The following is a 26,470-nucleotide window of genomic DNA, read 5'->3' as shown; positions in this document are numbered from 1 at the left end:
AATAATGAGAAAAAAAATATCGAATATCGGATCCCATGGCGTGCCACACTGTGGGACCTCACTCATTCAAAATAATTAAAATTTCACTTACCAAAAAAAATTATTATTAAGAGTAATAAATTATGGTAATGTTAGACATTTAAGAGATTCTGTTTGAATAAGAGACTGGCAATGTCATTTAGGCGAATTATGTATTTCTTACAACTTATATTATACAATTTGCTGGACTTTTTGTATGTTATGTATTCCGTAGCATCAGTCCATTTAAACAATGTAAGTAATATATTACCTTAAGATTTTCCACCTGGGTAAGAAGATCTCCAAACTTAAGCTTGGTTTGCGTCACTTCAACATTAGCAGTGTCTCGATCAATAGCAAGAAGTTCATTTTCAGCTGAGTCAAAAAAATCAATTAAATATTTAACTTTTTGTAAAGGCTATTTTTATTTATACAGAACTGTAGACAATAACCTATAAACTAATTTTAACCTTTTTATACAATTTGATAAATAAACTGTGGCAGAAAAATAAGCATATAAATATTATTTTTAAGTTCTTCCATGTAAGTTTGTAATGACCAAAACTAATCTTACATAAAAATGTTTTGAAATATTAATTACCTTTTAAACTGTCAATTTCCACCTGTTGTTTTGAACCGTTGCCTTGAGCAGAAGTTTGAAATTGTTCTTGTGTTTTGTTTGTTTGAGTTAATGATATAATCCTGTTTACAATTCGGTCAACCTGGATATTAAAATATTAAACCATGCCAATCAAGTAAATTTGCCTCTTTATTATATATCTGTATATATGTATGAGATTGAATCGGAAAAGTACTTTATAAGTTATACATCTAAAATTAAGGATGTAAAGTTATACTTTGCTTGTAAGTAGTTCGAATTTGTAAAGAAAACAGCAACTCCAACATAGAAATGGCAAAAAATTACCAATATAAGCAAAATAAAGTTAAATCGTGATTCTAAAAAGTTTTCTAACCTGATCTGTTGGATCATTTGTTGAAGAATCATCTTGTGGAAGATGAGGAACAATCCTCTTCAAAATGGAAGTCACCGCATCTTCGGCTGCTCTTCTCTTCTCATTTTCAACAAACAAAGACGACATTTCCTCATTTTCGCTGAGTTGTGCTTGAAGTTCCGCAATTTTCGATAAATTTGCCGCGTCATTTGCGAGTCGGCGTTCATACTCTGCGCAGTTTTGGGTCACAGATTTTAATTCCGCTCTGATAGCAATAAGTTCCTCGTTTTTCGCCAAATCATCCGCATTCTGCCGGTTTCCATTGTCTACTTGTTCAAAATTTGGGGTAGAGGTTACAGGGGTTAGCATGGTACTAGGGGGCGATGAATTGGACGAAAAACTGCGGGTAAGTTGCGACATTTGTTGTGAAACCATCTCTTCTAAATTGTGTTTGTCGTTTTCTAGTTGCTGCATCTTCTGCATGAGTTGTGTGTTGGAATCTTCAAGACTGGAGTTTAATTTTGAAATTTCTTCATATTTTTCTTTCCACTGAAGCTCTCTTGCCTGATAAACATAAAAAATGAAATGTAGGAAAAAAATATAAAATCAAAGTATAAAATAAAGCTCCCTTAGTACAAGATTAATGAGTAGGTTACCGTTTTCAAAAAGAAAACAAATTTAAACCATAGCATAAGCTTAGTGTCTATAATATGGTCTAATAAACAAAGATATACATACTGGAGTTTCCTTTTATTACTTATTAGCTCAAGGTTGCTTTTGGTATAGAACGGTTTAACATGTTTTCTTAATTACCATAAATAATTAAAATGTCCCCTGTTTTGTACAATGGGTAAATAAGTCACATGTGGCGATGGCAATTTTTATTGACTGGAAATGAAGTTGTTTTACCAACATTGTTATAATAAAGGGGATAAGGGTTTCAAACTTTCAATTCTAAAAAAATAGGGAGAACTTCAATTTATTTGTTTTTAAATAAGGGGGTGGGTTCAATTTACCCAAACAAACTTTAAGGAGAGATGTCAGGCCCCAAACCTAATGACTGTGCCACCGAATATTTAAATATGGGGTGTTCCAAGGTGAATCGCCTATTATCCAACATGCAGATCAAACTTTACCTCAAACTCCGATGACATGTTGCTCATTGCATGATGTAGATGACGATTCTTATTCTCAACATCCGTTATAACTCGAGCAAGTATCTCTTCCTTTTCACCCGTGGAATTCTCCAACGTTTCAGCTTTCATCTCAAGCTGGTGGATGAGGTCCTACAAATAAATACATAGCACGACTTTATTGTGTGTTTATAGACTGATGTGTTTATTTATAGCATGATTACATGTAGCATGATTGTGTTGTGTGAGCAATCTTTTGGTTTAGTCTATTGAATATTAATAGCTTGTAAGCAAACATAATTTGTATGTATCAATGGTTTCGATATAAATGACGCAGGCCTTGCAAGGTATATTAAATATAAATGTTACAGTTTTTTATTGTTGCAAAAAAGTAAAATAAAAACAGTATAGACTTAAGTCCTCTCTCTACTTAATATGTTTGTGTGGATTATATAAGACAGGGATATAGTGTAATCATACTACATTGCAAATATATAAGTCTATCTATAGGGTCTAACTTCACTTGTATAATCTCTGATTAACATAATATACTCAGTCATTAAAGTTACATGTTCAAGCATATTAAGATAAACTAATAACATGTAAACCAGTTTTAATAAACTGGATTAGGATTTTGATATATAGGCCCATATAGTATATCTATTGCACCCTCTGCCTGCATCCTGACAAATAACAATGTTCATATAATTCTGTGAAACTGTAAGTCAGTTACAGTTACTCATGACATTTTAAACCTACATGTTGAGAAAAATACAGTAATATGATATCTAAATTTCTGTTATAAATAATACAACTACATAAGTATATATACTTTTTTTACAAATATATACTTGTATTTCTGTACTAAAGTAGTGTTTCTTCACAAAACAGTGGTTTAATCTAAGTTTTAAAATACAAAAAACATATAAATACGTTACAAACCAAAATCCTAAAACCGTGCAGCATAGGGAGATACAGTATATTATACATATATTACTGTGTGAATTTTCAGAAGCAGTAATCTAGAATCCCATTATCAAACTCAAACAGTGGTGCCAACCACAAATCCTAACCTGTTGTTCTCTTATCTTATGGTCAGATTGATCAAGTTCAAGAACCAAATCTTCAATGCGTTGATCAACACTGGATGGTCCACTGCTTCCTATAAGAAGGAAAATACGAAAGCTGGTTAATCTCATGAACACCCAAGATTCATATCTTTTGGTGCACAATTTTAAAAGTGTCAAAATGTTCTGACTTCTGAGGAATTGTGTCAGGTAACCTTGATTAGACTGCACACACAAACAAATAAGTGTTTTTAAACTTGATCGTGAGCAGTTGCGTACCGGTACACTATTTGGTATTTAGAGTGAGAAGAAAAGTCACGGGTACCAAAAACTAAGGTAGTTAGATCTTAGATGCACTTTCTTACGGAACCAATCTGATTCATTGGTTGTAATGTTTGAAGATTAATGTAGTGCAGAAAATCCCCGGTAACTTTAAATTATCTGCAACACCAGGTTTGGGGTCTATGATAAGCTTAACACATCTTCAAGCCTATATTATAGATGAATTTCATTACAAGAAAAAGACACAACAACATTTAACAGTTAACTTAGTTTCAGTAGAAGAAGCTTAAACTTATTCCATAAAGTAGAGCAGGGCTATATGGTTGTTTCTTAGGTGAAATAAAAGTGAAACCCACATACCACTTCCATTATGTAATCTCCCAATTTGTGGATGGTCCATCACCACCGATGCACTTGTTAAACTACCAAGACTACCAACATGGCTTTGTAATGCCCACTGTTCGCCACCATTTGAACTGCGTTTGCTGATAATAAAGAAGTTTGCAAATTTTTTAGTTAACTTGGTTTAGTTGATATTAGCTGTTATAATACCTTACAGCTTAGAACTAAAAACTCAAAAAAAAGACATGATTTAAGCTTAAATACCTTCTCTTCGGAAAATACCTTCTCTGCCCCCAAAGAACTAGGTATACTTTTTGTAGGGTAATCATAAATCTTAATTAACAAATACAAGTAACACACCTTGCAAAAGTAGGCCATCCTGCATCAAGGTCATAACCTTTGGAAATGAGGTCAAAGTTGACTGCATTTAAATCGTATAGTGATGTCACAAATGCTGATGAATAAATTCCATTCAGCAAAACTGAGTCATCAGAAAAGTGCTGACTCGTAAGCGAAGAGTTCATAATACAATTTTGGAAACTATCGGCAAGTGTTTGGTGGACAAGACAGTATCGGATCAATGCACGGCCTTTGCCTTTTGATGTACGTACCTGAAAATAAAGAGCAGAGTATTTTAAAGTGATAAAATTGTATATCAAATGCCACAGAATCACAACACTATTGCAGGTTATTATAGTTACCTTACACATTAGTCTGCAATAACTGTAAACAAAGTCCTAACCACGGACCACTGCATTATGTTATGCAGGTTTCATGTATTGTATGGTTTATAAATTAGCCACTCTAACCTCTTTATTAGCTTGTACATATCTCAATCCATCATTTAAACCTCGTGTGTGACGTAAACAACCAAACATCCAATGCCAATAACTTCTTCTACCGCCTAAAACTTTCTTTTCTTTCGAACTTGACGTGAGCAGAAATTCAAGTTTTGCACATAATCTAGAAATTTATAAAGTTGGTTTATTTGATTTATAAACTTAGGGATTCGCTTGGTTGGTATTTTTGAAAGGGCATCGTATTTTCGCCCATGTGTTATATTTTTACTTTTTTATACATATTTTGTTACCGCTGTTGTCTAATGCATAAAAAAAGTATTTTTAATGCATTACAAATTGCAAAGCAGGTTTGCCACATATACACACTGAGAAACCCTATGGAAAATAAATAGGCACAAGAGAAACCACTTTAAATTGTCAGGTAACTATGTCTTACTTATGCAGGTTGTGATTGTCATCTGTTATCGGTTCTTTCGTTGATTCGAACTCTTTGCATAAATCGGTTACAATGTCTGGAAAATATTAATGTTGTTAAACTTGTAAATTATATCAGTTATACTTAACTAATGTAAAGATATTTTGGGTGTTTTGTACTCAATTTAAACAAGTTTTATGTTATTAACAAAAAGTTGGAACTTTTATTGCTGGCTTTAAATAGACATGTACATAAAATTATATGACTGTTTACACGTTTCGAAACAGTTATTTAAGACTAAAAAAGTAATAATACCTTGCACATCTCGTACAATCTTTGGTAGGTTTTCTCTGGAAGCCATTTTAACCTGTACAAAATTAAACGTTAAAAACAATCAACGATTTTAAGCATTATTTAAAACACTCACATTAGTTTTTAAACTGTAAACACCATTTTGTCACAACTCCTACATTAACTGGTCAAGATATGCTTTGCTAATTTTACACAATTAAAGTCAAAATATTATAAATACGTCTAGCACATTTTGAAATTTGATTCTCCAAAACAAAGATTTTTCATGATTTACATAAATAAACGCAAATCCGTCATTTCCACTTACGGAATACTAGTTTAATTTTTTTTCAGAACGACTGCCCGTAAACTGTTTTTTAAATGTTTTTAGGGGTTAGGTTTCTTTTCCAAAATTAAAATACATCAACACTAGGCTCAATTTGACATCCATAAAATGTAAAATATGTTATTTGGTAAGAAACTATACGGCAATTGCTCCAACCCAGTGGTCACCAATGGGTTGTCCAAATTATTAGCCATAGGCCTACATAAAAGAATGAAAAAAAAATAATAATTACCCACAAAGTAACATACATGGTAGCTCGTAAGCTGACACGAGGTGTTAAACCCGTGTGATAACGACTGTCGTTTTCCGGCCACGCGAGGATAAAGTAAGTTTCATTCATTTAAGTCTCGTCTAACAGGTTAAGCAGATATGATTTAAGGTGGCTGTACACAGTATCGTATGCAAACCCTTTACCGATGCGAAAGCGAAATCCGGACAAAACAGACGAATTCTGGATACTGTGTATTGCAACCTTTACTCTTATTTATAGAAGGATGGGGGAAGATGGGACATATTTTCATTCTTTTTTCTCGTCCAATTTTGCAGTAAACAACATTCAATGAATTATAAAACCGTATCCCCACGACTCCCAAGGACCGTTGTTAATTGTTTAAAACACGATCATAATATTTGGATATTGTTTGCTAAAGTTGTCCCATCTAACCTCACAGTACAATACGACAGTATTTCCCCAAAACAGATCCAAACGTTCCATTAAGTGAAGTGAGTGTGAGAAAAACAAGCAAAGACAATGATTATATTTCTGCACTCCATACTTGAGTGCCTGACGCTGTGTTTTCGTGTAAGTCTTAAAGAATGATCGAGCAAATAAACAAAATTCGCAAATCCTTAAGCCAAACTTAGCTTCGCAAGCAAGAGCGAACTCTTTATATCATAACAACCCTTAGTGAATGTCTTTGGCAGGGCTTGACCCTCGTTTGTCTAAAATTAAGCCTCTGAGATTGCGAAAATAGCCGTGTGAAGATTGCTTGCTTGAACAACTGTGTGTAAATTGAGCAATAAAATACAGAAACGTTTATTACAGCAAGCACGAGTGTATTCCACAATTGCTTTTGTTTCTTTTATTACTGGAGGTGGCAAAGGAGGAGGCCAACAGGGTGGTCTTCGTAATTGGCTTGTTTGTGCATGCACTTCATGTCCGCTGCCGACTTGTTATTAAGGACCCTTTACGTGTATTAGGTTCATTGTTTTTTTAGTTTAAAAACCTAAAAGTGAGATTTATCTGTTATTTTATATCGATAAACATAAAAAACGTCATAAATTTTTCGATTTTTATTTTATTGTAAATTAGGTTGTTGCCAAAACATTGACAAAAAAATGAGTAACCTAAATAAAAATTGCCTTATTAATAAATTTTTGTTCATTAGATGTCGGGAGTTGTTATTGAGTATTCGTTTAAATATTAAAGCAGCTGCGTGGACATTGTTTTCGTTCGTTGGTTGGTTACTTTTGTTTAAGGGTTCTGTTTGTTTTATCCACTTGCAAGTCAATATTGTTACGAGAAAAAACAACACTACGTACAATTGTTACGTCCCGCGGTTAAATAATAGACCGCGTCCAAAAGTGGAACGAACTTGTTCCGTATTTGCGAAGTCATAATGTCCTTTATGGCGAACAATTGGCATTGTTCTATTTTAATAAAGAATTGAATTAGACTTGGACGTTTTGCTTTGTCTACAAAATGCACGTCGCGTTTTCGTTTTTTTCATACAATCTCGTCATAATAAAAATAAACGGAAACGCTTTGTTCAATTCTATAGACGATTGTTCTAAATCAAGGTGTAACTGTTCCTTAAATTGGACAATTAAGTAACCAACTGTTTTTCTACCTGTTTCTATCAATAGAAGGAAGGAAAATACGCAAATGAGTCACGTGCCCGTGACGTCATGTTGTTATAACTCTCAGGGTTGTTCAGGTGCGACGATTACGTCATAATGGGTATTGTTCGGTAATCAATAGCTTATTATTCCTGAATACAACTTCCTGTGATATATGGGTCACCGGAAAGGGAAATAACGTAGGCTAACCCACGGCGTATTATACTCCGGCAAGGTTCTACGAAAGCAACGAACGAATGAAAGTGACACGCATATCGTTCTCCACACGACAAGGGTTTTGAATCACAATTAGTGGTGTTTTTAAAAACTAATCAAAAATTTTAAAAAGTCGGTTGGGGTGAGATGGGACATGTTTTACATTTGTTTTATCGTTTATTTGGTATTACACGACGAAGAGTATTTACAGAAATAATACCTGAACCAGAAAAGAGAAAAACTCTTATACCTCAGTTACCCCAATGGGAAACTAAAAAAAAACACTATAGAAAACAGAAAATTTCGGTTCCTTAAGAAATCCCCTGATATTATAAATTGGGTTCAATATTTACAAAGCTGTGAAGATTTAATACTTCCGCGGAACTTATAAAAACACTTCATGTTCAATATTGTCAAGGTTACTTTCTCTATAAAGATTAGTTCTCGTTCCCTTTTTCGTATTTGTTCTACCTTTTTGTTAAACTTTTTTAGAACGCCATATATGTATTGTGTATTTGAAGTGGCGGGTGCTATATTTACTTTTATAAGTCAGCCGTTAATATGGCTACTTTTTAATTATTAATAAATGTTCACCCACAAGGATACGTGACACGATACTGTCGTATTGTTTTCATACATCCTGGCGCCTAATAGGTGACATATAAAACTGTCGACACAGCTGTTGTATAATAGGTTGGGGCAAGATGGTCCGTGTTTTTATTCATTTTTATCGTCCCATTTGGTGGTAAAAATACATACGGAAATGTATAACTATTATATAAATCACGGCTCTAAAAATACGTGTAATTGTCAAAAACACGATTGGGAAAATGGGATATAATGTGCTTACGTAATCATCTTATACTCAGTACTACATACAAATTTTAAATCGAATATTTTCTCATCAGCATAAAGAAGCATACCAAAATATAGAGTACCATGTACAATATATAAATACCATAAAAATAGCATAACGCACTACTTTATCTAGTACATATGCTAATTTATCGTAGCAATATGAAGCATATATACACTGCCAAACCAGCATTTGTCCAAAACCCCAAACGTAAACAAAGATTACTATACATGTGGGTAAGTACCGTCCAAAGCTTGGTTTCCCACCAGGCTCTGACGTAACCTGAGCTTACCGATGTTTGGGTTTCGTCTTATTCCCTTATAAGGCGTTGTGGTAATTAACAGCCGGTGACCACGGAGGAAGCGTTAAACCTATTTAGTTCCAGGTTTTCTGAACCTCCATCGATGTTTATTACTTGTTTTGTTCTGTATAAGGGCGAAGCGATACGATCGTGACGTATTAAGCTTTGGTTATATTTCCTGATGCGAACCACTATACTCGTATTGTTAACTATAGGCGTCTCCGTTTTCCACTCTGCTACCTTTTCCGTTGCTGTTAAGTTGCGTGGGTAGGATGTTATGATTCATGACCACAGAAAAAAACTGTCGATCTCGGCCGAAGGGTATATCCCCTGCTGCGTGTGGGTTAAAACAAAGCAAACGTAGGTTAGGAGAAGTGCCTAATGATTTCTTTACCGCGTATGCATTTGTACATCTGCACCGACGGTAGGTTCTACGTTTTACCGCTTCATCACTTTCACACATGAGGTTAATGTTCTTGGTGCGTGTTTTATAATGAAAGTGATAAAATTACGACGTTTTAATTCGAAATTTAAGACTTGGGGTTTTATACCGCACAGTTTGACGAGCAAAGTCGTAAATTTAAAGACCAATCGTTCGAACGATCGGTTTAATTGTACAGTTCTGCTCAACCGTGGTTTTAATTGAACCAACAAAGTTAATATGTAACCACAGCTTATCAAAGTTGTGCACACGCTGACACAGCAACGGACGAAAACAAATGTGTATTCACGATCATCGGGCAAGCTAATAAATCCAAGCCAATCCCAAAGGAGAATATGTCTTGCTTGGATTATCTTGTAATCCAAAATTGGATCTTGTGTCTCGCTTTTGCTTCATTTGGTTTGGGCTTCAATAAACAACAGAACTACATTTTCGCTTCTACTGTTGATTAGGTCTCTCGGGAATTGCTGTGTGCGATTAATCGAAGTCGGATTGATCTGCTTGCACAAATGTTCTTGCAAAACCCATACACATTCAGTCCGTGTTGGCTTGTGTCGGAGTTTGAACCAACGTGCATTTGATTTTTTTGCAAAACCTTTCATGTACTTTCACTCACTGGTCAGGAAGCAGGCTTTATATATGAGGCAGATTCTGGTCGAGTTTTACACTCTCCAGCCGTCTTATCTGGGTCAAGCAGATCCTGCTTTATTGTGCTCGTGTTTGTAGTAAGTTTACAAGGAAAGCTCTGTCCACAATGGAGCGAAAGACTCGTACGATTGCCGGCGGCAATTCTGGTCAAAACGCTGTCGCTCTTTCTTTCTCTTGGAAGGAAAAAAGATTCTCGTTCCTACCACTACGATACTGCCGCTTTTTTTCTCAGCAACAGAAATCGGCGCAGCAGTATTATCAGACGGTAGCGACGATACGTTCGTATGCCGCGTCTGCAGCAGAATCCTTCATAGTGTTCTTCTTTTCATAGCAGCAATATCAAAACAGTCGAACAGGTTTATTGAACTGTAAACTGAGGGTATATATATCAGTTGCCGTTATCAGAGAGATCATATTTGAGCACGATTTCAGACTTTGTATTAGAGCTTTCGCACGAGTGTTTGGTTTCTACCGGAGTATAAGGTTTGCATATGAAAGTGAGAAGTTACTTGGATTAAAGTTTTGTTTGATTTAATGAAACTTTCACAGCGAAAAGTGAGAACTCTGAGTAAATCTCAGTAGTATCCAGCTGCTTGCGGTTCCTACACAAGCGCATTTAATCCAACTCCAAGCCGAACTTACTTTACTTGTCGCTGAGACGCATTTTGTTGAACACGAGATTTAAAAGTCCTGAGGAAATGGTTGTATGGGTTGGTTATAATCGCATCATACACCCGCTGAAACTGTTCAGCACTGCAGGCACTTAGACAGAAGTAAAAGGGCTTGGCAGAAATAGAACTTAGAAGTATACAGATCCAATGTGGCGCATTTGGTTTTTAAGTACACTGTGCAGACATATATAACAACTTTTGCAACGTTCAACAGATAATAATCGATTTAAAAGGGAAAGTGTTGAACTGATTTGACTTCTGTTGGATTTATTGGAAGAATCGTTAAACTAACTCGCATTGAGGGAATGCAAAAGAATTAGATTGCAACAACTGCCGAAGACATCAAGAGCTTATAATACGTTGAAAACAACTGAACGAGATGGCCTTTGCCAACGTTATGCTGTAAGTACGAAGTCATGATCGCCTTGTGTGTTTATAGTTCGGGGTTAAGTCCAAATATCATTAAACAGTTAATTTCTTCTGGCCGCATTATCCGTGTAGAGTGGTTACTAGATATGCATTAACTCCTCTTAAATTAAGGTTTATCAAAAGTATATTACTGGGTAAGGATAAATATTTAACTCCTTTAAACATGATGTCGGTTACAGTGTGGTGCTGCTCGTATCAGCTTTACTAATGATCAAAACGAAGGGAGATTTTCCACGAAACCAAGCACCAAAGACGGTCATAAATTTATCTGGTAAGCCGCCATAAATCTGCATTGTCAGTTCGCTAGAGTTGTTTAAGGTTTTATATGTTTATGGACCGCGAATGCTTATTTGCTGATACAATGGGTCTCGTTAAAACACTGTTTGGTAAACTGCAGTGGCTGAAAAGCGCAGTTTATAATGTATTCTATATGGATTGTGCCGTCAGCGTGGCATGCCGTTACTTTAACTGTACCTACAGTCGCTGACTTGGTAATTAAATCGACAGCGATCTCAGCCGTTTGGGAATAGAGATGGCGCGAGATTGTCCATCGTTGCCATTATGATATCACAGTCCGTTGACCCCTGCCACGTTTGACAATAAGTCGCTCACGGGATTACAATGAATTCAATAAAGTCTCGTGGTAATATCCCGATGTGGGATATATTGATATCAGATTAGAAGCGCTGCGCATCACTATCTATATGACGTCACACGGGGCTTTATTTCAAACTTCCTCGGGATAAAGTCGTGGAAGATATGGCGACATGAAACGTGTTGTGGGGTGACCGCAAAAAAGTAGAAAAACCCAAGTCACTAACCATCTAAAGCTGAATTAAAATAAACTGCCAAAAGATATCCGAAAATGATCATTGATACGTTATAATCACCGGCGCCTTGCGGTCTACTCGGTCGTTTAATCATTTGGTTACCTTAACTTTGGGACAATTATTGACCGCTATAGGCAAGTAACTTTCATTATAATTCACGAAAGTGATTGTTGAGACCAGGTGTGCCCGATAGACCAGCGTTGATCGATTGTTAAAGAACAATTATTGAAAGTAGTGCACACGTCGACGTTGGTTATATCGCGTGCCCGTGATTTCACCGAACAAACATCGTCCTTTAGTTTGTTTGTGCAAAATCGACAAAGAAAACGACAGCATGATCGTCCGAACCAACTTTGTCGCCTACACAAGCAACAAAGTCCGTTATGACGTGGAGTAAAAGTCAACATAACCAAACCCGCTTAGTTGAATGAATTTTGCGATAATGTTATGTTTTCAATGGCAATCGAAGTAGGATAAGTGGATGAAACATTGTACGTTCTGCTAAGAGTCTCTTATCCCTTGCCCCCATCGGCGCATGTGACATCACGATTAACTTCTCCTAACTTTAAAAAAGATATATCATGACTAGTAGAGTGTAAAGTAACGTTCGCAGAAATGGGTATCTTCCTGAAATCAGAGGTAAAGTCGTGCCATTAACGCTCTCGCTGTTTGTGGTTGTGACACGAGGTATACAGACGAAAATAGAAAGTTTAAATCCCGCTTGCCGCCATTATAAGGGGTCACGATAATAAACCCTTAAATTGCTTGACCACCTGCCTGCGATTAAGCACTGACCAGTTATATACGGACCGAGGAAAACCTAAATTTGAGACGTCGCTTATTTGCCCAGCTCCTACTTAAAACTGCGGATAGATGCGTTTTGAGAGTCCTTCAAGCGTGAGTAATCGAGCCTTGGAAAGCAAACGTGCCGTCTCAGTGCCCTGCTTTCCTTGTGTTTCAAACTGTGTAGGCTCGTTAAAGCGCGTTTAAGCACTACCGTTAAGAACCGCCAATTTTGCTGACGAGCGTCCGCGAGCTACCATTTCTAATTGCTCTGTGTTGTTATTTTAGTCGCAACTGTCGCCTAACAGAGCGCGTACTCGATGGGCCATTGTAAACGGCGACAATGCTCAAGAAGGGCGCAAGTAAAACAAACCGTTTCAAGAGGGTCGCTCGCCTTGCTGCTCGAGCAGGTGCTATTGCAGACGAATACAAAAATAAATAAGTCGCGGCTGCAATCGGCAATAATTGCCTTGACAATAACAATCAAACTAGCAACCGTCGCGAGTCTAGTCAATAAATAGGGTGCCAATTTCTAGTCTAAATACACAATGGTAAATTAAAGGTAAAAACAGAACTGTGGCGGAACGAATTAGATTGGAAACCAATGTATTCATGCCTGTATAGGCATATATGTCGTTGCTCAAGGCCATGTTATAGCAATGGGGCGTGCAAAACCTAAGCAAATGGAAAACCACTATGGTGTGTGTATATACAATTATGGAGTGGTTTTTGCAACTCCAAAACCAATTTGGGCAAACCTATATAGGTGTAAACAAAGTTAATAGGGCGTCGCACGCGCGGCTGTTTTCGTACTTATAGTTGGGAGTTCGCACCCTCAATTATTGTCGCATCCTGTCGTTAGCGCGCTGTTTTTTTGGGGTGCAAATTTAAATTAAACAAGTAAACCAATTCAGCTAAATCTAAAAGAAGTATCACCAAACTCAGGCGTTAACGCTCATGGCAAAATCACGTTTGTTTTGGCAACTGAATTATAGTTAAGACGCCATGAGCTTGTAATAATAATTCACGCATTATATCTTCAGATGTTCCTGTTAAAGCATTTACCGGCGACGAAGTGACTCGAGACAACAGATTAAGCTATCTGCAGTTGGTTAAACGGATTCGAATGGGCACCAATGACATGCTAGCAATTGCATCAAGGTAAATATTAAAATAAATCGACTCTATAGAGTTTATGTATATATGCGTGCAAGGGTTCGGGTTTGTGGTTGTGATTCTTACTGTTTTAGAGCAGACATCCGGGAACTATATTTGTGGGCCAATAATAGTAGGGCACACTTGAGCAGTTGTAAACATGCGAGACAAGCTACTGACGAGTGGCTATTCAATAGACTCGTCATGAAATCAGTATTTTCTCCAATGGCTACTATGTCGACGCTTGCAACAGTACACCTGTGACACAATACCGGGCAGCGTTACTGTAAATATAAAGACTAGAACCCTTGAAAGAGCCCGTAGTGGTGTAAAGCGATACGGGCGCCATGGTACAGAGAAACAATTGACTGGTTTTCGGCGGTTAGACCGCGAGAGATGACGTCAGGCAGTTTAGAACAATAGTTTTGTCACCTAACACCCTGCACGTGCAGTACGAGCCGTTGCAGTTCTACATGCAGTCTGGCGGGATATTTAAACGCAAGCTGCACTTGTTGTTCATGCTGCAATCGTACACTTGATAGTATCTATTATTTGTTTGACCACAAGTAGGGCTTTGGAATGAACTGTACGCTCTGCTGCGCTACTATTGGCGTTGTGAGGCAGCAAACACACGCCCGTCAATCACCAAACACACGGAATCAACGAACAAAAGTCGCGAAAACAAAGATAGCCAGAGTGCTGGCAGGGAGCGATAACGTCGTAGCAACTGGGTCGATAGAAAGGAAAATAAATAGGCTCCACAATGAAGTGACATTAGCGTGTCCTACGCGCATACAATTTGAATAGGTATAAATAGAGGCGCAACTTTGAACGCTCACGCAACTGTGACCGCCACAGTGCCGACGAATTTTCATAATTTTATCAATATTTTGACAACCAACAGAGCCTACCTGTTCCCCATTCATTATCCCAGCCGGTTTAATACTAACTTGGCGAATAGGGAAATTATACGAAAGATGCGAATAAATAAATAATGAGCGGTGGTCTGAGGTCCCTTTTTATTAAAGGCCGCATAATGTGATGGAAAACCTCTAGTTAGAAGGCTCAATTTGGGTACACAACTGGCTAATGTCAAGGTCATAGTTGACCAGGTGCTATTTAACTGTTTGTGGAGTACACACACATGTGCAGGAAATGGTAGTTTTCACTTAACACTGCTGAAGCAGCCGCCAAAACAAGCAAAGCACCGCTGAGCCTTCGAACGTAAGCCATCTGCACTGTACGTCAATGGTTAATAGCATTTGGAATGAAATATAGCCGAACACCTGCTCGTAAACCTACACAATCACATTTCAACCTGTCAAACTATGGTAACTGATATTACTGACAACGTGAAACCGAAACACAGCCGTTGTGACGTCAGTAATACATAACAGTGGTAATTGACAGGTTGAGTTTAAATACAAACAACAATTCCCGCCATTGCAGTCGCACGTGGTTATGTTTAATTTTTACTTTTAAATAATGCATAGAGTAGAAAATGTTGTAAACTTTATATAGCTAGTGCTTTCGTAAAATTAAAGTAAGCCTCTCAGCAAAAAGGCTACGTAAACCGATAACGTCATGGCATTACTTTTTAATGAAACGTCGTACAATGAAACTGGGATATCCTGTTCCCTATAGATTTTAAAGGCAAAGCAATGTTCAATGGGTAACACGAGCTTGTTAGCTGTTGTTGTGCTAACTATTCAGTTAACTTACCGATTGTACCACAAGTAACTCAAACTAAAACCGCGGTTTCTGGTAACGGAAATCGGAGACTAGGCGTGGACCAATCAGATGCGATTTTTGTCGGTGATAACAATACCCTTTGTGACGGAATAAAGCCCGGAACAGACATTGTAAAATCAGCACTCCATTTTGAAATCCGTTAGCCAACATAACTTTTTGATAACGCTGTATAATAATCCATCATCACGATTTTAAGAAAGGTTTTTAGTGGAAGTTTCACTACGCGAATATGACTCCATTAACCGAGATAAACAGTCCATTTTCGTGGACTCCAGAGCGCAACCTTTGACTCACGACCTACGTTGGCTGAGTCCCTGATGGCTTGAATGTGTTGACTTATTATCTTGTACGGTAACGTGAGCCTATATTGACTTTAAGTATAAATAATTAACTTGAATTCCCAATATTGCGTTTCATCGCCTCTTATAAACAAGGTTCATCTAATCCGCGAATTATCCGTATTACTCCAAGAGTTTGACAAACAGATGTATTTTCAAAGTGGAATATTACTTCCAAAAAGCGATGACATAACGTCTAAGATTTATCCGCTTTTGTGTCGCAAAATACGAGCCCTAAAATGAATTGTTTTGGAGACTGCTACGCTCATTAAGTGCTTTAATGGCCGGCTCGAGAGTACAGCTGAATTAATGAGGATCCTTATGGAAAGTGGCAAGCTGTTCGTAATGACTCACTGAAGGAGTACGATTCGGGCTGAAAAAGCAAACCGAGATAAAAAAAACCCAAATCTTGGAAAACCAAGTGGTCCAAGTGACTCACTCCGTACAATATAGTTTTAACATGGCGGGAGAAAAGTTTCTATAACCAACAATAGAAGAGCTTAACTTCCTTCGGGAATCAGACATTAACGGCAATACATTCATGATGTGTGTTGTGTCTAAGTGCGCATGGCGTGGTGTGCACTGTGCACATAAAGGGTTACTCATTTGTAATAGCAGAAGTAATAAAACGTTCTGTGTGTTTAAAGTTTTTGGGTCACGTATCCTTTGGGCAAACTGACAATGTTTTTTTCTTATCACAAACTATGGTATCTCGTTCCCCAGCTGAGTAGGCCATCTTGAATGAAGTACTTGATTCAGCCACTTCACGATTTACGTATTAATCCACGCATAAGTGTTTACAGCGGTCGCTGTCTGAAAACAATCTTAAGATAATGACGTAACAGAAGCTACTTCGCTATCAAACCCTGTTTATTTCAAGATTCGTCATAATTTACGTCACAATCATAAAATAAAGTGCTAGATCATCTTAAAAATGACATTATTTGGTAAATTTACGAAGACCGAGTTATAACGGTAATACACATAAGCCAAGCCTGAAACCGCAGTCAGATAATGTAATCTGAAAAGTGTCCAACGCGCTTTCATGTCTGGTAACCAGTATTCTCACTTTTATCCGGGCGGTGAGCTGTTTGATGCAGCAGCGTCGTATTTAAAGAGCGCTTCGCTGTCCCGATCGTTGTGCAAATTGAACCTGATTGTACGGTTGTAAACCCAGATATTTTCTGCTAACGATCTGGACTAATTGTTCGTGTGGACAGTCTATTCTTGCGTCACTAATGACTTTGTATGTTCACAGGGATCAATTGTACTTCATCAATCCTGAGAAATTTCGCACAGACAACATCCGAGACATACAATACGATAATGTGAGTAAACTACCTTATCCCAACATAATCTTGTTATTAAAGGGCGGCATTAAATCCAATATATTTCAGGTTATTACTTGGAAGTCTAAAAATATGACGAGAGAATTATGCTCGATGAAAGGCCAAACAGAGGTGAGCTTTATTCTATTGTTATCACAAGTTTAACCGTTTCCGCAAAGACTTTACCGACGCTGGGTTCCCTTTCTAAGAATAGTTAGTCTTGGTTTGAAAAGGGGCAATAAAAGATCTCGTTCGCAATATACACTTGACAAAATTTATCACCCAGGCTGCTAATTGGTTATTACAACTACCGTTGCACTTGCGTGTCCATTAAATCAGTTCACGCCTGCTGTTTGACGTGGCGATAGGTGCGTGACAAAATAATCTATCCCCGCTTTCATGTTTGGCTTTTTAAAACGGTCCTACTCGCTTATAGTGGGAACGGAAACAGAGACTTGAGTGTAAAAAGGAAAGAGTGTCGCCAAGGTTGAACGTCTGCTTTACCCGATAAACACGAGCTTAGCCAAGGTCTGGTTAAAATAGGCAACAGGAAATGTCGATAACAGAGTCAGCAGACGGATTTGCAAAACCTGTGACCCGGGGTGGAGTATAATACACACGATGAAGTGTAGTTCATATATCGATTTTTAAAGCGCTTTTTGCAATTGACTTAGCAATAGAATCGTAATGTCCTATTGGGAATCGAAACATACCGGATAGATTATTATTTATCTGTCGGATATTTTTGCTCTTTAGTTGGATCGATAGGGATGAGGTAAATGATAATGGTGTTTACGTCATATGCAAATAGTGTTATCCTAATGGCGGTCAGGATATTGCTGTTTTTGTATGAAGCACAGTTTTTAGAAAATTGATTAAAATATAGGACATTGGATATTTACATGGATAAGAGTAGTTCAATGGCACTTTGCGATGGTGCTTTAAATATCGCACGCGTCGAGCAGCCATTGTCAGGTACCGGATACGTCAAGTGTCCACGTCACAATATGTTTCGATTATGATAAACAAACCCGGTTATATAGCGTTCGCAACATTACACCCAATTTCGTTGATTATTCCGCCATAAAAGTAATTGTTACGGCGAGCACAATCGATTTCGAGTTTCCGTTTGTTTACGTCTTAAGACGTGTTGTTGACGTCGAAAAAATCGAGCGGTTGAGGACACGTATTAGGGGCAATAGAAGACTGTTAACATGTCTTTACTTTTACAGGAACTGTGTCATAACTTTCTTAGCGTCGTAGCGACCACGAATGACGAAGGCAGCGAACTGCTGGTGTGCGGCACCAATTCATTCAGCCCGATATGCACAACATACACGGTAACTATCGATCCCGATAACGCTAGCCACGAATTATGAGTAACGACGATCGTTTGTGATGTTAACATATGACTCAAACTGATACAGGTCTCCTACATGTCATCTGGTTTAGTGATGGTTCGTGGAGAAGATTTCTCCGGCAAGCAGAGATGCCCTTATGGTCCTAATCAACCTAGCGCGGCAATTTTTACCGGTACGTATTTTGTAAAACCCTGATATTTCGAGTATATACAACACCAAAGCATATACACCGTCCTGAAACATTACCACGTTAACATTTTGTCTTTAAAGCGATCGACATCTGTTTTCGCCTTGTCAGCCAACGGTGTATATTTGCGTCTTACGGGGAGTTAAAGGGGTTTAACAGTACTGTCGGCATGGCGCCAGTAGGTCCGGTGATTCGTGTCCCTACAAGTGTAACTGCTCGTTACAACAGTAACGCACGCATCCAACACGTTCTATACTTACAGTTATAGCAAAAGGTAAATATTACTTTGCCCCACGGCGACCAGGCCTCGCAAGCTATACTGTAATTTCAGCGGCGCTCGCAGGGGCCGTGCTGCAATGCAAACCAGATTAGAAAGATTTGCATTCAAATTACACGTCGCAAACCTAGTATTATGAATAGTCGTTTGGATTTAACAGCGAAACAGATCTTTTTGTAAATGTTTGAACGGATACGACTAAAGACACGGGCGATGGTTTTGTTTTGAGCATTATTTCCACGTGTGTGTCTTTAAATACAAGTTATAATTACAATGTAGCCAATAAACCGTAAGTTAAGGTTTAATTTGCTTACCACGTGGGTAATTTCAATCGATACGCTTGATAATAGCTCTAATAGAAACCATTGTTCTGAGCTTTAAGTCTGCCACGCTGCTTAACATTGGAAGGTAACCGCAGATTAGATCGTTCCTGGCTTAAATTAATCTCACCGCAGATTAGGAGAAACCATTGCCTGCTTATACGTTATATACAGGAGTGTATATGGGTATCATTTTCACTGGTGAAAGACCCGATAAGGTGTTAATAACCGTTCGCGGGTGTACAGACTACGTAGGAATATAATTGATTCGGTGCGGGTAATTTTGCATTGGCCGGAGGCAGCGATTAAACGTAATAAGAAAGAAACTGTGTGGTTTTTACAAAGGTCAAATAAAATGTGGGAATTGAAGTAATATCGCCCTGTGTATGTCTTGAAGTCATAACCGATGGTTGCTAAGTATTCAAGAGCTAGAAAACACACGTACACAATGTCGTTGAACTTAAAACTTAGTTTATTGCCGCAGTAAAACACGTGTACCTTGAACCGCTGAAGCACACCACTATATGAGCATTACGAATCGTTTCGACATGGTTATTATTTGTTCCAATCTGTATGGATTACATTTTCGTCTTCACTTGTGTGTCAGTACGTAGCGATTAATGCTGGCATGATGAACACGCAGCTTATGAAGCTGATTGTCCCGTGGGAACGCTGGTATTGTGACGAAGTTTCAAAAATGACGTAACTTGAAAAACGATTACACTCGGAGTGTTTTAACGCGACGATTCCGAAGCAAACTTTGCTCGGTTGCTTTTATTCGAGTCTTCACTCCCCGGGGTGGGAGCAGCAGGCGACCTCGTGACGCCACAATGGGCATTGTGCCAGAATAGAAGCGATCAACGTTTGCAAACAAAGGCAAAGCGAAATTGTCGCTTTTACTCTATTTTCTACAAAGCTAATAGCAATTTTCCAAAACCCTTGTATATTGGCACGCTATATTCACCGCTTTATTACAGACATGGTTTATAGACTTATATAAAACTTATATGAGTCGGGTCAATGACCCAAGCTTGGTTGTAACCATGAAACTTTATTATCTGCAGGTGGTTCGTTGTACGCGGGAACCTACCAAGCTTTTACTGGTGTTTCTCCCGTTGTCTCGCGAAGCATGGGCGACAACACACCGCTTAAGACTGCCTCTATTGACGAAGCCATGAATCGTAAGTGTATATTCAAGTTTCATATGTTTTAGTTTTAAATAAGCCGCTATTACTTCAATGCTTAAGTGCTAATGATTTTTCTCGGTTATGTATCTCGTAACGCACGATCCTAATTTTGAATGTTATATCGTTACGAGAATCGTTCAACTTAACGAGCACTAGATCAGTGCGAGTTCACGGATTTCATCATAATTACTAAGCTAACCCTTGTATTAGGTCCCCGGTTTGTAAAAATGATCGAAGACGACAAACGGGTTCTTGTTTTCTTTAACGAAATGCAGAAGCTGTCGTCGGGGGAAGTCCGTATGGTGGCGCAAGTGGGACAGGTAAAACCAATCATAAATTATTTTTTAATTGCTCTAAAATAGAACTTCAAAACAAAAAAATAACGTCTTCAAAGTTTTATAAATTTACCTAATTATTAGCACTATTTAAGAAATGATATTTTTGCCACAGGTTTGCAAAAACGACGTTGGTGGAGACCGTGTGTTATCTCGTATGTGGACAACCTTTATTAAATCGCGACTCAATTGTTCTTACAATGGTTTTTACCTGAATGAACTTCGTGACGTCACAGAAGCAAAATTCGTAAACGGAGTGGAAACAATTTTCGCCACTTTTTCGACACCTGAGTGAGTTTTATTGCCATATACCTTCTTTATTTCAACATCTAACATTGTTAACAAGCTTAATTTGTTTTAATTAAACACAACTCTAGTCAATTTATACTAAATTGTGGGTTGACCAGCCAGGCCTTAATTTTACTCTAGCAGTTTGGTTTTTGCTGCTAGTTTTATTCGCTGTTTTAATTAATCTGATATTCAGTATAGGCTACTGTATTCTAAGAAAGTTTTAAGAGATAGACAAAAAAATATAAATAATGTTAAACTCCAACAGAGATTCTTTGGCTGGAGCAGCCGTGTGTTCTTTCACAATGAACGCAATACGAGAAGCACTACATGGAGCTTTCTTGGTCGGTAGCGACCCTTCAGCACAAACAGTGGGGACATCTCCAGCAGCTTCTAGACACCCAGCATCTTGTCCAAGTGAAAAGATGACAGATTCGGAGCTCTTCTTTATCAAATCACATCCACAGATGAAAGAACAGGTGATTATTTACTGTTATGTTAATTCTGGAATCGTTAAATGTAACCCAAACACATAAATTTGTTTTTGCTAGACTTTTGGTTTTCAAACCTGATGTCTTCTTTAGAAAACTAAAATTTTCAAAATAATCCGAGGTCATTATACATAAAGAAAGAGCGACCAAAAATATACACCACCGTTTAGTTATACAACTTGTGATCATACGTTTTTATTCCTATCTCAGGTCCCTGGTTCGTTGTTAATGACCAACCAAGGTTCAAGATGGACGACCATAGCGCTAGACACCAAAGCGGGCCCGAATGACATCACAGTGATCCTTGTTGGCACAGAAGACGGTCAAATAATCAAAGGATTGGGTCCAAACCAAATGTGGGAGCATGGGGCTATCATTTCAAAACAAGATGTTTTTGACAGCAACAGGTAAAAAGAAACGACTATATCACAGTTAGGATACGACGACATGATAAAAAAACTATATTAAATAAAGGCAATGTGGCCTGGAGAGTATGAACAATTTCTAAACCTCTTTTTTTCTCAGATGTTCCTCTGGTAATCCCGAAGTAGAGGATAGAAGAGTGTTGAGCATTCTGGTCGACGCTGAACGTGGATTTCTTCTGGTTGGTTTCAAGCATTGCGTAGTTACCGTTCCATTGAGGACATGCGGAGTTCACAATTGCCAAGAGTAAGTTGAAATATTAAATGCTGGAAAAGACCTTACTATATGTCTACGGTTGCTCGTATAATGTTAAATCAGATACTTTCCATAGTTGAAAAATAGTTCGAAAATAACACGGTATAGGATCAGCTGTTGTTTTGTATTCGCACGACATAGAATGAATGATAAATACTGTTAATGAAGTCTATGGTTCTTACATAGTATAAATATTGTTTATTTACAGAGAATGTGTTGGTTCTGCTGATCCTTATTGTGGGTGGGAGGTACGATCGAACTCCTGTGTACCTTATCTGACGGCGAACCAGGGCCTCGCACAAAACGTAGCTGGTGCTCTTAAGTCGCCAGAATCATACGGTGCATGCCAACCTGAGGTGGAAGAAAACACAAATAGTTTTGTTGAGGTACAAAAACCCATAGTGGAAGTTGAAGAAATGATACCTAAGAATGAAACCACCAAACCTGAAGGAAGAGATGCCTTGGTCCCTAAAGTGAATTGCGTTACTGGTGTAGATCCTTGTTCATCTAAGTTTGACTTGGTGGTTGTTATAGTGGCCGGAGTTGGCGGGTTTATTTTTGGCGTGTTTCTCACCATTATTCTGATCGTGTTGTACCGAAAGAAAGTTTGTTGTAGCGGGTTCACTTCGAACGATGATGATTTTAAAAAGAAGCAACTAAAGCAACAACATCTGCAAGCAATGTACCCTGATGATAGACGAGGTTCTTTGACCAGAACAGCTCGAAAAACCTACTTCGGGTGGAAAGAATGGTTCTGTCGATCATCCAAACCAAATACTCCAGCTGCCACACCAAGTCTGAACAATAAATTGGACCAAGAACATCCAGCAGAGCGGCGCCCACGAAGATTAAATGACTACAGTGAGGCTCCTACATTGAAATCTACAGCACAGCCTAATCAGCATGCGCCCAAACCAAGACGAATGTCATCTCGACACAACAGCACAAGCAGCAATGGTTCTGTACCAAACGGATATCCCCTTACACGCCAAGCTAGTGTCCTTGCAAATGGTCCGATCGTATATGAACAAGGACAACCTCTTCTACTTAACAACCAAACTGACGAAGCTTATTATTCTCCAACTACAGGTTTGTTATTGTTTTCCTATTTGTAACACAATGTATATATACCAGTCAATTCACTCGCAAAATTTCCATAAGTAAAAAATCGGGCGCGAGCTTTAAACAGAACACCCGTGTTATAACGACTACCGTTGCCAATCACGCGAAGATAAGCAACTTGCTTTCATTCATTTAGTTTTGACACAACTTTTTTTACAGAATGTATACTTACCAACGAAATGACCGAAGCCCCGACCTTACCCCACCCTAAAAGGATCTCCCACGCTTCCATGACAGGGGAATACCCGATTACGTCACTCCACGGCGCAGCAGAAAGCGGGCAACTGCCAACTGCGTCGACAAAAATGCGGCGACGCAACGAAAAAGCAACGAGTCAGACGAACGAAATCATGCGGGAATCGGACACAGCGATTCGGAGTTTTGAGACCACACTTCATCACATGCAACAACAAGGAATCCCCGTCGATAATTCAAGAGAAAGATTGAACTCCAATGACAGCGGTAAAGGGGAAAGCGTTCGTAACTCAATAAGGACAGAACTCGAGGTAAGGAGTTATAATGAAATGGTTTTACTTCCTCATAGTTCACCTAAATGACTTGTAATATTGTTGCTGTTCATTTACAATAACGTACTCTTCTTATTTGTTAAAGTTTCTGACCACTGCATTTTCATTTCAGCCAATAGCGACGAATGCATCCGCGTTTAAGCAGCGACCAACTTCTCTTAATCTTCCACAGAATGGTGTTGGTCATCGTCGACGTCTGACGTCAGAGCCATCTTACCCCAATGACGTCATCACTCCTACTGGGTCCATTAGCTCAGGCTCGTCATCGGGCCGACGAAACCCACCGGTACGTCAGCATTCGTTTGGGTTTCATCAGTCGAGTTCGACTCGTTCCCAACCGACTACGCCGGTAGGTGGCGCGCCAGGGAAGCTCTCTGTTTACCACCCGAAGCCCAGCGAAGCGTCCGAGGTCGGGCATTATGCTACTTTGCCAAAAAATGAGCAACCACAGGTCGGGAGACGAAAGGAGCGACAACACCAACAGCGTCACCACATGGAGCAACTTCACGAACGTTTGTGTCCCCGTTTACAGCAAGAATTCATGCAACAACAGCAGCAACAACAGCAACAACAACAGCAACAACAACAGCAGATGCACAAAGCTCATATGATACAAGAAGTTATGAAGAACCCGAGAACAACAGAACATCAAAACCAAAGGCGGGGGGTCGTAACTCGTTCGTGTGGTTCGCCAGGGAAACACCCTGCACCCCCGCTTAACCGCTACCCCAGTCTTCAAGTTCGGGGTCCCAATGCATATCAAGAATACCAAAGAATGCCCATGTTGAAGAACCAACCAATAAATCATTACCCGTCTTTGCCGCATGGTTCGTCGACTTCTCCTTATGGGAAGAACAGCAACAACAACAATACATACGGCACTCTTACAGCATTCGAAAGACCAACAACTTTACACAGGCGCGAAAAACTTCCGCAAATGATGCGGCAGTCTTCAGTGCCTGGTTACGCAGCGCCGAAGCCTATGTATGTCGCTACACCTGTAGTGCCACCTAGCGGGACAAGGGAAATGTAATGGGAGCGTTGGGTGGCGCTATTGGCGAGCGATCTGCGGGCAGATTTCCAGCCGATGCGAAAATAAGTTGTTTCACTGCTGATTAACGTGTTTTACTTTGCAATTTGTTATAGTTTATTTTTGTAACGATCACGATTTCACTTTGTTTGCGTTGTGTTTTGTGGAAAAAATTAAACCTTTTAATCGCTTGAAAATTCCACGACGAACCCTATTCAGTTTAAAAACCTTTTTTTTCACACTTTGTACTCAGTACAATTTCGCTGGGGTAAAAATTCATCAGCGCTAGATTACTTTTAAATTGCTTTATACAGTACGCCCAAACATTCGATTTTTCCGTTGTGTTTTTCCACTGTGCTCTCTCATCGACGCGGATTAAATTCAATTAAAACTGCTAGAAGCAATAAGTCTTGTGTTGGATTAACGATTGTTTTACTGCCTGGTTGCGAAATGCTGACAGACAGGGTAGGAGGCTTCTTTTACTCGCCTAGGTCTTGATGAAAGCGGTTTATTCCTAATTTGCAGCAAATAACCAGAGTGCAGAAATAACGCTCTTACAGTTTGAGTTAAATACATTTCTTTAAAATGCACTTTCTCGCAAAAGCGGGTAAAATATGTGCGCATCAAGTAATCCTTTACAAAAAACGCTGCAGTTTATAAACCAAGTTACCACAAGAACAAGAAACACAAAACTAAAATCCCTGCGACACGAATTCCCTCACGGCCACTTGAAGATTGTTGACTTTTACCAATGTTGTTCATTTTACCCAGGACCCCTACGCATACGTCTTTTCGCCGGGGGTCCACATTTTACACAAAAGTTACCCTTTTTGCTTCCCGGTCACAGATTGCGTGTCATCAAAGACCCAATGTTTATTTCTGGTGACGTTAACACTTCGAGTAAACAAAGCTGGCACTCTAAAGCGACACATTTGTAACTTTGTATTCGTTTTGTAATATTTACTCAAGCTTTTAAGAGTTTCTAAATTTAGATTATACTAATTTAAATCACTTAACAAGACAGTTTGGCGTGCAAGTATTGATTATCGTTCGCTTCCTAGTCAGAGTGGGTTTATAAATGCCACCCACAAAACTATATCAAGGAATATTATAATGTCATCCGAAAGCAATGCCCTTGGACGGTGACGCAAAATAACGCCATGTAAGTGTTACAGTAGGCTGGGGAAAGATGGGACACCTTTTCATTCTATTTTCTCATCCCATTTGGTAGAGAACAAAAAATGTTTTCTCTTCCCATTTGAAAGTGAACAAAAATGTAAAGAATTAAACAACTATATCCTCACGACTCCCATAGACCGTTGGTAATTGTAAAAAACACTAAAGGTGACCCATATTCCCCTACCCTATTTTACATAACTAAAGCACATGTATTGCTTTTATATATTCGAATAAAATAAACCAAATTATAAAT

General features: G+C 38.6%; 2 protein-coding genes across 4 annotated transcripts in view; one reads left to right on the top strand and one right to left on the bottom strand.

Annotated features, from left to right (window-relative positions):
* Positions 1-26,470, bottom strand: part of zf(fyve)-6 (zinc finger protein 6) — a 48,619-nt gene that overhangs the window by 7,613 nt on the left and 14,536 nt on the right. Inside the window, exons 1-11 of one of the 3 annotated variants that reach the window (XM_018814684.2) lie at positions 5,438-5,602; positions 5,326-5,377; positions 5,032-5,107; positions 4,605-4,758; positions 4,156-4,406; positions 3,814-3,938; positions 3,178-3,266; positions 2,108-2,257; positions 993-1,535; positions 620-740; positions 290-393 (exon numbers count right to left, since the gene is read on the bottom strand). In XM_018814684.2, the coding sequence (XP_018670229.1) occupies positions 290-393; positions 620-740; positions 993-1,535; positions 2,108-2,257; positions 3,178-3,266; positions 3,814-3,938; positions 4,156-4,406; positions 4,605-4,758; positions 5,032-5,107; positions 5,326-5,371 (1,659 nt within the window). In that variant the 5' untranslated portion in view covers positions 5,372-5,377; positions 5,438-5,602. Of the gene's footprint in view, positions 1-289; positions 394-619; positions 741-992; positions 1,536-2,107; positions 2,258-3,177; positions 3,267-3,813; positions 3,939-4,155; positions 4,407-4,604; positions 4,759-5,031; positions 5,108-5,325; positions 5,378-5,437; positions 5,603-26,470 lie in introns of those variants that run through there. The other 2 variants (NM_001047996.1, XM_009862511.3) reach the window with 2 other exon arrangements.
* Positions 10,833-25,445, top strand: LOC104266434. The gene is made up of 16 exons (XM_018814748.1): positions 10,833-11,022; positions 11,229-11,320; positions 13,706-13,823; positions 17,166-17,235; positions 17,305-17,367; positions 18,468-18,575; positions 18,663-18,768; positions 20,445-20,561; positions 20,778-20,887; positions 21,018-21,193; positions 21,459-21,669; positions 21,892-22,088; positions 22,207-22,350; positions 22,568-23,448; positions 23,641-23,987; positions 24,121-25,445. The coding sequence occupies exons 1-16, from the start codon at positions 11,000-11,002 to the stop codon at positions 25,039-25,041; spliced, it is 3,684 nt and encodes a 1,227-aa protein (XP_018670293.1). The 5' UTR covers positions 10,833-10,999; the 3' UTR covers positions 25,042-25,445.

Source organism: Ciona intestinalis, chromosome 14, assembly GCF_000224145.3.
Source record: "Ciona intestinalis chromosome 14, KH, whole genome shotgun sequence".
Lineage (NCBI taxonomy): Eukaryota > Metazoa > Chordata > Ascidiacea > Phlebobranchia > Cionidae > Ciona > Ciona intestinalis.
Note: the sequence above shows the minus strand (reverse complement) of the source record. Positions and strands in the feature narration are given on the sequence as shown.

Excerpts from the sequence above, each read along its gene's own strand:
- LOC104266434 (XM_018814748.1), top strand. The coding sequence starts at position 11,000 with ATGGCCTTTGCCAACGTTATGCT. Across the intron at positions 22,089-22,206 it reads GATGTTTTTGACAGCAACAG|ATGTTCCTCTGGTAATCCCG; the intron begins GTAAAAAGAAAC and ends TTTTTTTCTCAG. Across the intron at positions 23,449-23,640 it reads TTATTATTCTCCAACTACAG|AATGTATACTTACCAACGAA; the intron begins GTTTGTTATTGT and ends CTTTTTTTACAG.